Source organism: Sorghum bicolor, chromosome 2 (assembly GCF_000003195.3).
Source record: "Sorghum bicolor cultivar BTx623 chromosome 2, Sorghum_bicolor_NCBIv3, whole genome shotgun sequence".
Taxonomy (NCBI): Eukaryota; Viridiplantae; Streptophyta; class Magnoliopsida; order Poales; family Poaceae; genus Sorghum; species Sorghum bicolor.
Genome location: NC_012871.2, coordinates 65,320,444 through 65,330,519, shown reverse-complemented (window position 1 = coordinate 65,330,519; position 10,076 = coordinate 65,320,444). Strand labels below are relative to the sequence as shown.

Below are 10,076 nucleotides of genomic sequence, written 5' to 3'. Positions count from 1 at the left end.
CAACTCAGAAATTCCTCGCTGAACTGAGGGTTTTCAATTCCTCCAAAATACGTACATATTCAGTTTTGTATATTAATCACAATAATATTTTTATACGATATAAAGGAGCTAATTTCTTAAATGTTTCATTTTTATTCATCCATTGTATTTTTCTTATGGATACGCTCACGTATGCTAGTCAAACATAAAAGAAAAAGAACATCATGTTCCGTACAACAAAGTAAGCTAAACCATTCCTCCCTTTGGGAAGGACAGCAGCACAGCTCGCAGCTGCTTGCACACTATCTAGTATCTACACTGCTCGCACCAGCGCGCCACGCAAACGAGCCACACCGACGAATAAAGCACGAATCGCTGCGTGCGGCATGCCTCCGGTAGCCACTAGCTAGAAATCGTCGAGGCCGAAAGACTCCGACGACGAGACGCTGAACGAGGGCGGCACGATCACCGACGAGGACACCTTGAACGATCCCTCCTCGGCGCACAGCAGCTCCGCCGCGGCGTCGACGTCGTCGTCCACGCACCAAACCTCCCCACCTCCAGGCACCGACGACGACGACAACGACGGTGGCGTCGCCTCGGTCCGCCTCGGCACCACGAAGCTCGGCTTCACGGCGTGCTTCACCACCTGCTGCACGGCCTCAGGCTCGGCCTGCTGCTGCGCCTGCGCCTGCGCCGCCGCCACCGCAGCCGGCTGCTGGCAGTGCCGGAACACCGCGGCGAGCGCGAACTGGTCGCCCACCCCCGCGCACGCCGCGGCCCTGCCCGCGGCGGCCGCCCGCGCCATCACGTGCTGCAGGTTCTTGCTCAACCTGGCCCTGGCCGCGCCCGCGGGGCCGCCGTGTCCGTGCCGGGCGGCGCGGTCCGCGAAGTTGGTGCGCGTGTTTTCCCCGCGCAGCGCGCGCGCCGCCTCGTCGTAGGCGCGCGCCGCTTCGTCCGCCGTGTCGAACGTGCCGAGCCACAGGCGGACCCTCTGCGCCGAGTCCTTGATCTCCGCGACCCACCGCCCCGACGGCCGCTGCCGGACGCCTACGAAGCGGCGCCCCCGCCGGGACACTGTCACCATGGTGGCACTAGCTGTCCTGCCGCTGTCCTGCGCTGCTGCCGCCGCCGCCATGAGCGCGCGTCCTCGTTGAATATTTATCGAGTTGGATCGGAGCTAGCTCGACGACCTGCTGCTGCCTAGGTAGATGTCTAGTCACGCTCACCTACTATCTTTCCCCGTACTGCGAGTGTATATATACTCCCATGGCTGCAGTCCAGTGAAGAACACCACGCGCCGATCCAAGTCCATGAAAGTGTGGGAAGAAGGCATCTGCAACTGAGCTAAATCTGCTTCGATCCCTTTGTCGTTTCCGCGGTCCGTATCCGCATAGCGCCTTGCGACGAGCCATTTAGCTCCTGGTCGGACTGGCGTGACATGGACGTGCTCCTGGCTCTGGAGATTAACTAGTTAACCCTGTGCAATTATTGGCCATTTGGATGCCAACAGAATGTTGTTTAGCGGCTCGCAAATCTCGTTGTTTTAACGTCGGCATGATTGGCCAACTCGTACGTGTGTTCTGGGGATTGTTTTAGCGACCCACTTGCAGAGCTTGACAAAGTGAAGCTTTGTCGTACGTCTCGCAGAGTTAGATGCTCTGGGAGGACCAAACATCTTAGGCCGTTCTGTGTCATATCGTCGTCGTCCTAAAATAGAGTGATCCGTTAGCTAGGAGCTCCATCGTCATCCTCCAAATTCCTACGTGGTTGTTGTCATCTGCTGCTTGCTGTCCAGCCGCCAAGTGTGCGGTGTGCCTGGCATCGCACCCGTCGACATGGCAAATACCATCGACATCATTATCGCTGCCGGAGTAAAAAAAAAAAAAACATCCAGTACCAATTGTGGTGACATCATGGAGAATATAGTGGAATCATGCCGACTAATGATTGAGTAATATGTGTATGGCTGAGCTACGAGGTACACGGTATAATCATATCTTATCTCACTACTAATTATAAATTTATTCTCACCAGAGATGCTAAAAAAATATTTTTTTAACAATAATCAGAAACATCTAGTCGTTAAATTTGTGGACTCTAATCATCATGGTCAATAATAGTTGGATCGAATATGTTTTACTAAAAAAAATTATGAAAAAACGTATCCATAATATAATCCCCTGTAACCTAGTCATCTAGATTATGGGATTATATGGCAATCAAGAGTGTCGATTATAATAATTCATCATATAAGCAATCTTGCTTGGATAAAAGTTTGATTACATAATCTAATTATTATAATTGCTGGGGTATCAAATAGGGCATAATTATCACCAAACGTGTTAGGAAAAAAATGATAAATATAGAAACGAAAAATGGTAGTGTTGGGGTTAACTTGGGCTTTTTTTTTCCTCTCTTTTTGAACGTCGTATCCACCGTTAGTGAGCCATAGTCTGATCCAATTCGTCCCTTAACATGTTTTGGAAGCGGGATTACGCTGGCCTAAGTAGGCCCAAATACAACCCATATTCTGTTACAAGCTACTGCATTGGCCCAATGGCAAAACACAGCTTGACGGTTCCTGTAACTCCTTACCTCACCCAGACAAGGCTGATACCGTACATTCCAGCCCAATAACTTTTCAAACTTGGGCCGCATCGTTGGCGGGAGGTTGATGTAGAGACAGACAAAATCCAACGAGCCAGGTCGCTGGAGCATCAAGTTTCAAGTATTCTTTCTGGGAATGCTCTAATCTATCGTCAAGTGTGATAGGCCAGCGCGCGTCTTCACGTTGTGCAACGATTGAAGCGAGAAGCGACAGTGAGGGGGTGTTTAGTTCATGATAGAATTCAAAATACAAAATACTAATTACTCCGTACTTTAGAGTGATGAAATGCAAAATGTCAAAATTTTCAGAGTTATGTTATCCAAAATGCAGAATTTATTGTCGTCATGAAGCCTCTTGAAGCTCATTTTGAGTTTTTTTCCTTCTTGAGGCCAAAATCCAAAATTGAGAATAACTACCTTTTTACCAAAACATTTGCATTATGTTTAGTTCCATCTTACAAAATGATGAACCAAAACCTAAAATTTGTTGAAAAAAAATTGAGAACTAAACACCCAATCAAGTGGACTGACGCTGACACAGGACCGGCAGCTGCCTTCCTAGCCTGCCTGCCTGCCATGGTGGCAAGAGTTCCATGAGGCCATGACGGTGCCGCAATGCTGGCAGGAAGACGATCACTCTCCCCTCTAATGTCATGCCTGACGGAGGCTCTTCTGCACTCCCACGTCGTCACCGTTGACATCCAATCCAAACAAAACCATCGCCGTTGACATCGAAACAAAGTCATCGCCGTTGACATCCAAATCCTACACGGTAGTGTACGTACATCTCTCCTGCAGCATGGCACCAAGGGCGCGACACAAGACTGACCAGGAAAATTCTGACTTTTTTTTGCGGATACTACTAATTTTTGTGTTGAATTCCAACTTGCGAGGATGTGGTCATCGAATGGCGTGCGTTATTATAAAGGCCGCAAGTGAGAGTCAACTCATCAGAAATTCAGAAGCCACCCGCCCGTTCAAGCCAAACAGGGGACGATGACCTCCTTTGCTTCGTTGCCTTGTTGACAGTCTCAACAGTCAACGCTAGCTCATATGTCAGCACTGATGCAGCATAGAAAGGGAGACGGCACGGCAAGGTAGAGTAGTACTGTATTGACGAAGTAAAACTTGAAGGAAACAGTACGTTACAATAGTTCATGGCAATAAACGGAGTCAGCCCACTTGACGATACAATGATTCGTGCAGTGACATAACAGACCGTTTGTTGTGCAAGCTGCAGATGCAGTTCCAGATGGTCATCGTCATGGTACGGATTAATACTGATTAATCCGTAACTTTTTTACTATTGTCATTAATTCAGGCCTTGTTTAGATCTAAAAACTTTTTGGATTTTGACACTGTAGTACTTTTATTTTTATTTGACAAATATTGTCCAATTATAGAGTAACTAGACTTAAAAGATCGTCTCGTGATTTACAGGTAAACTATGTAATTAATTATCTTTTTTATCTATATTGAATGTTCCATGCATATGCCGCAAGTTTGATGTGATGAAAAATCTTGTAAAATTTTAGGTTTTTGGGTGCATCTAAACAAGCCCTCAATTGTAACGACGAAGGAGGCAAATCATATCTAGGGGCGAGCTTATCGGCTTAAGAAAGGCCAAAAGGGACTTTTTTTTATATATAGATCGCCCAAAAGACTTGAGCTTTTTTTTTTACAGAAATAGAAGTTTTAGTAGAATAGGGACGCCTCTTATGACACTCAATAAAACTTTGGTCAACCTTAACACGCTCGGCTAAAAAACAATAATACTATTCGTTGATCTGTTATAAGAGAAAAATAATTCGCCTCATGACACCCACCACCGTCTCCGTAGGTTGCTTTCCCGATACGGGTGGCGGTTCTTTTTTTTGCAGATGTACAGTGCAACAGACTGAAAAGGATATCAAAGGCCTTGTTTAGTTCCTAAAATATTTTGCAAAAATTTTCATATTTCCTATCACATCAAATCTTGCGGTATATATATGGAATACTAATTATACAGTTTATCGGTAATTTGCGAGACGAATCTTTTAAGTCTAGTTATCCATAATTGGACAATATTTGTCAAATATAAACAAAAATGATACTGTTCATATTTTGCAGATTTTTTTGAAGTAAACAAGGCCTAGTTTGCTTATCTACAGTACGTGCATGGGGTACAATTGTCTTCCTCAAATTTATTGAAAAGACACCTAGAATATATATTCTTTACTAACATATACATGTATAATATTGCTATATATAATTGCTAGTCTGTTTAGCTCATAGAATAACTCAAACACTCTATATTCGCAACTATTTTATCACTATTTAGTAATCTAATTATGTCATATCCATGTTGATGAGCTATATATCGTTTTAGTCCGTACCTTTGTGATTGAAATCTAGATCCGTCAATGAACAGTGTGACAGACTAAAAACGAGATCACTGTAGTAGTTGTAGGCTATCCCCGTATAAGAGCAACTCTAGCAGTAGCCCTAAAAACAGGATCCCTACTTTTCATTTGGGTGCTCCCCCTATTTTTGGGTGCCTAAAATTTTTGCTTCCACTCCAACAGTACCGCCTAAACGAAGGCCCCCAAATCCAAACTGGCAGACAATGACATGTGGGACCCACTCGTCATTGGGTCAAACATTTCGCTACCGCATGGCCACAAGAAGGGGAGGCTCGACGCTCGCGATAACTATGGCTAGGGCTGCTCCTGCTCATCGAGGAGAGGCCACTCTCTCCGGAAGGGATGGCGGCGAGGCCCAATGGTGGAGGTCGAAGGTGGAGGGAGGGAGCGCGGTAGTGAAAATCAGCGCTGGAGGGAGATGGGCGAAGCTGCGTTTGTTCGGTGTGAGGAGGTAACTGCCACACCACGTAGGATGGTGGCTGAGCTGTTGGGCCAACAGAAATGAGGTCTGCAGGGAAGATTTGGTGCCTACCCTAAATTAGGGCTCTAGTAGGGGCCCTGCTGTAGTGCTGTTTTTTATTTGGACACTCATATTTAGCTATAGGGGCTCAAGTAGAGAGCCCTACTGGAGTTGCTCTTATCGCTTGTTTGTCTGCGTCCGGTACTGCAAATTTTCGTCATGCGTGCCTAGTATTTCTAGTATGTGCCCACAGAATCACAACTCACAGGTCGAGTGCAAGGCAGAGAAAAGGATAACTACATAGGGGAATTGGTGTAGACAAGATAAGCGCCGGCCTAGAGCTTATTTAAAACCCCAACTCCGAGTGAAAGGGCATCTGATCGTTCAAAGAACCAGAAAAGAGCTGGAAAAAAGAATATTGGAGGGAGTACCTCCCCTGTGTGCAGCCCACTTGCCGCTGGATCCCATCTCATTAAAAAGCAGTCGTGGTTTAGGTTTCGATTTGATGCTAAGTATCCGTCCCGGTTCCCGCCTTCCAGGACCGTCAGCATCAAGCTGCACCTGAACAAAAATCCAACTCCGAACGGCTACCCCGTCCCGATATTTTAATTTTAACCTTAGCAAAGCACAAGCAGTCCAAAAGGTCGGATAGAGAGATAGGAGGAGGATAGCCACGCCCACGGCCACGGTCCGTGCCAAAAAAAGCGCGTGTGGACGGATAAGCTCAGACCGGCGGGCGGTTGTGCTCGCGCACGCGACGTCGCCGTCGCCGTCGCTGCCGGCAAGTGGAGTGGTAAAATAATGCTGCGCTCCACTCCTCACCACCACGAGTGCTGCGCAATCATGCAACAGAGGCCACAGCTGGGGCTCAAGCTCAAGGCTCTGCATGCCTTGCGCGGGGTCCCGTGCCACCAGTCCGGGCGTGATGTGCGGACGCGCACCGCACGACGGAGAGAGGGAGGGAGCACCTCCCACAACTTGGGCCGGAGCCGGACGCCCCCAAAAAAGCTGTGTTTTGTCCGGTTGCCTACCCGCCGCAAGTGGGGAGAGCGACGGGGAGCCGCAAGTGGGTTTCGGGATCGCCGGATCACGGTCGGGGGGGCGACGCATTCGCCGCACGGGCATCAGGTGCGGTAGCTTCCTGCTGCGATCCCGCTTTGGTGCGATACCGGGGCTGGGGATACAGATTGGAATGGCGACCGGTACTGGTTTTGCGGCTCGGTGACGTCGCCATCGGCTGGACCTGGACGGGTCCCGAGACGTCCACTGAACTTTACTCCGTACTCTTCTTTCGGTGACTTGATCAACTAGGCCTTCACTCTGAAATTCAAAAGATTTTCAAGGTTCTCCGTCACATCGAATTTTGTGGCACATACATGAAGCACTAAATATAGACGAAAATAAAAACTAATTGCACAGTTTGTCTGTAAATCACAAGATGAATCTTTTAAACCTAGTTAGTCCATGATTAGATAATGTTTGTCAAATAAAAATGAAAATACTACACTACCAAAATCCGAAATGTTTTCGGAACTAAACAAGGCCGCCGAGTAAAGTACGGAGTAAAGTGATTCTTGTTAAGAATGACTTAATTAAAAGATTGATTGACACATACTGTATACTCTCTCGTTGAAAATGTCGTTTTTAATTTTCTAGACTTTTTATTTGGTCGTTCGTCGTATTCAAAAATTTTATATAAATATTTTATTTATTTTGTAATGACTTGTTTTGTTAAAAAAATACTTTAACAATGATTTATTTAATTTATTATTTGTATAAAAAATTGAATAAGACGAAGAGTCAAATAAGAAATCTGAAAGTAAAAAATAACACTTTCAATTGGACGGAGGGGATATGTAATGGAGACGCTTTGACTTTTTTATAACTATTTTGGGATATGTAATGGAGACGCTTTGACTTTTTTATAACTATTTTTACTAGTATCTAGACGTACGTTACATGTAAATACATGGCAAAATCAATGAACCAAAAAAGTTAAAATAACTTATAATTTAAAGTCACCAAAGACTACATCTATATAATGGACTATATGAATGCTTAGAATGTCGAATGAATAGCTGGCTTCCCTCATATACTTATCTCTTGTGTGTTCTATGTGTTCTAATGTATTGTTCTTGAGGAGGATTAGACAAGGGTTCTAATGAAGATCAAACAAGGAAGACAAGATTATGTATAACTTCGACAAGTCTCTTTCTTGACATATGGAACGATAAAGCGGTGCACAAATCAATTCTCAACCCATTACCTTCTCGCGGTAGAATATGGATGCAACCGTTCACAAGTCTCAGAAGTGTGAACTAAGCCTTTGGTCGCACACCATCTTTTAGGGACATGACTACCTTATATCGCCTTAACCTACCACATCAACACCCAGATATGAGTATTATGACATGAGCCTTATAACATAAATATGTAAGGTGAGTGCATATACAACTAATCAAAATCGATTGACTAGCGTAGATACATGTCAAGCGTATATTATATATTTGGGGAGGGGGCAGAGGGGTTCTCAAAAAAGAAAATATATTGGATAGGGCATAGGACATCCATCAATTAATTAACAGCTTCTTCGTATGCCCAACTGAAAGGTCCTAATATGGCTAGAGGGGGGGTGCATAGCCTATTTAAAAAATCTACAAGACACTAGAGCAAAGGATTAATATAACAAAAGGCGTAAAGCAATTTTGCTCTAGCTCTACAAGGGTTGCAAGCCACCTATCCAATAATTCTAGTTGCTATGATCTCTAGGCACAAGCAATGGCTATGTCACTACTCTTTACAACTAGTTACAACTAGCTAAAACTAGGATCTACTAGTTACAACTAATTTGCAAGAAAGTAAAGAGAAGAGAGATAATTATACCGATGTGTAGAGGATGACAAAATCACAATGTATATCAATATATTCACCGGGAGAATACCAATCACAATAATGACACCAATGTTTTTCTTCCGAGGTTCACGTGCTTGCCGACACGCTAGTCCCCGTTGTGTCGACCAACACTTGGTGGTTCGGCGGCTAATAGGTGTTTCACAAACCTAGCCCAACAAATGGGCACCGCAAGAACCTACCCACAAGTGAGGTAGCTCAATGACACGAGCAATCCACTAGAGTGGCTTTTGGCACTCCGCCGGGGAATAAGCCCAAGAACCCCTCACAAATATCACCTTGATTGGGGGCGGACACAATCACCAAATCCCCTCACCAATCAACAAATCCACAACCGTCTAGGTGACGGCAATCACCAAGAGTAATAAGAAATCCACAAACACAATAATCACCTAGTGCCACAAGAAAATGCAGTTTCAAATGCACCTAGGGTTTTCCTCAATCCTCTCTCAGATGAGCACCAAGCTATGAGAGGGAGAGGAGAGGGAGGAGATGCTCACGAGCTCACTGGATTAATCACGCAGGCCTCTCAAAAATCTCTCGTAGGATTAGCACTTGGGAGAGATGGGAGAGGGGAGCTCGAGTTCTCTGTTCTCTGGAAATAAAGAAGAAAACGTTCTATTCTGTATTCGCGAGACTCAGAGAGTAAGGAAGTGGAGCGCTCGGCCTAAATTACTTGGCCAGCCAGCTCTCCAACGGGCAAAACAATAGAACCGTTTTCCACAACGGGCAGCAGCACATGCATTGAGTGGCTCTCTGTATTTTCTCAGCAATGGGTCCCATCAATTAAATGAGCAAGTGGAAAAGAGCTGCAACTCTGCAGTCCATGCGCATGCACTACTGCCACTTCTCCACTTCAAATGGGACGAGCTGCACAACAGAGCAAATTAGTACCTCCTTGTACTTGAGTGGACCCCATGCTATAATTAGCATAAGTCAATGGCTGCCTCCTTTCTTCAAAGCGTGTTCACATTTGCATGCATGCATGCAAATCACCTTTCTCTTTCTCTCTCTCATTTAATATGGCAAGAGCTTCACCATATGCACGTATGGATGCATGGTCCCTGACTGCCATTCCTTCTTTCGCACGAGATGGACAGCAAGCAGCAGCTGTAAAAACTTTCAACTGGTTCCAACTAGTTCTAACTGCTTTCAGCTCTCTTTCATCTGTCTGCTGTTGGGCTGCACGCTGATTCGACTAGTTGCAACTGCCTCCAGTTACCTGCAACCACACTCATTTGCTTGCTGTTGAGCTGTGCAGTCATCTTAACTGATTGCAACTGCTTTCAGCTTCTTTCAAATATATTCACTCGCTTGCTGTTTGAACTGTTCACTAGTTTTTACTGATTGCAACTGCTTCCAACTTGTTTCAGCTACTTACAAAAACTTTCAGTTTGTTTCAGCAGCTTGCAGTTCTTTTACGTCTGGACAACAGTTCATCTTCTTTGAATTTTCAGCATCTTTTCAAGTAGCTAATTTTACCAAAATATTCCAAAATAAATTGGACATTTAAATTAGCTTTTCACAAATATTTTTTTATAGACTTTCTCATGCAGCTCACCACGTCACTAAGCGCTAGTTAAATGCAAATGAGAAACATATTTAGTGGCACTAGATAACCATTGTAATTAAAGATTTCTCCTCTTTATAGTACGGTTATCTATCCTAAATCCACTCACACCCACTAGGTGTCTTGAGTGGCAAAACAAAATGGC

The 10,076-nt window shown here is 45.0% G+C and overlaps 1 protein-coding gene across 1 annotated transcript; it reads right to left on the bottom strand.

Moving 5' to 3' along the window:
* Positions 386 to 1,454, bottom strand: LOC8054872 (ethylene-responsive transcription factor ERF008). The gene has a single exon (XM_002460501.2). The coding sequence runs from the start codon at positions 1,115 to 1,117 to the stop codon at positions 386 to 388; it is 732 nt and encodes a 243-aa protein (XP_002460546.1). The 5' UTR covers positions 1,118 to 1,454.

Excerpts from the sequence above, each read along its gene's own strand:
- LOC8054872 (XM_002460501.2), bottom strand. The coding sequence starts at position 1,117 with ATGGCGGCGGCGGCAGCAGCGCAGGACAGCGGCAGGACAGCTAGTGCC.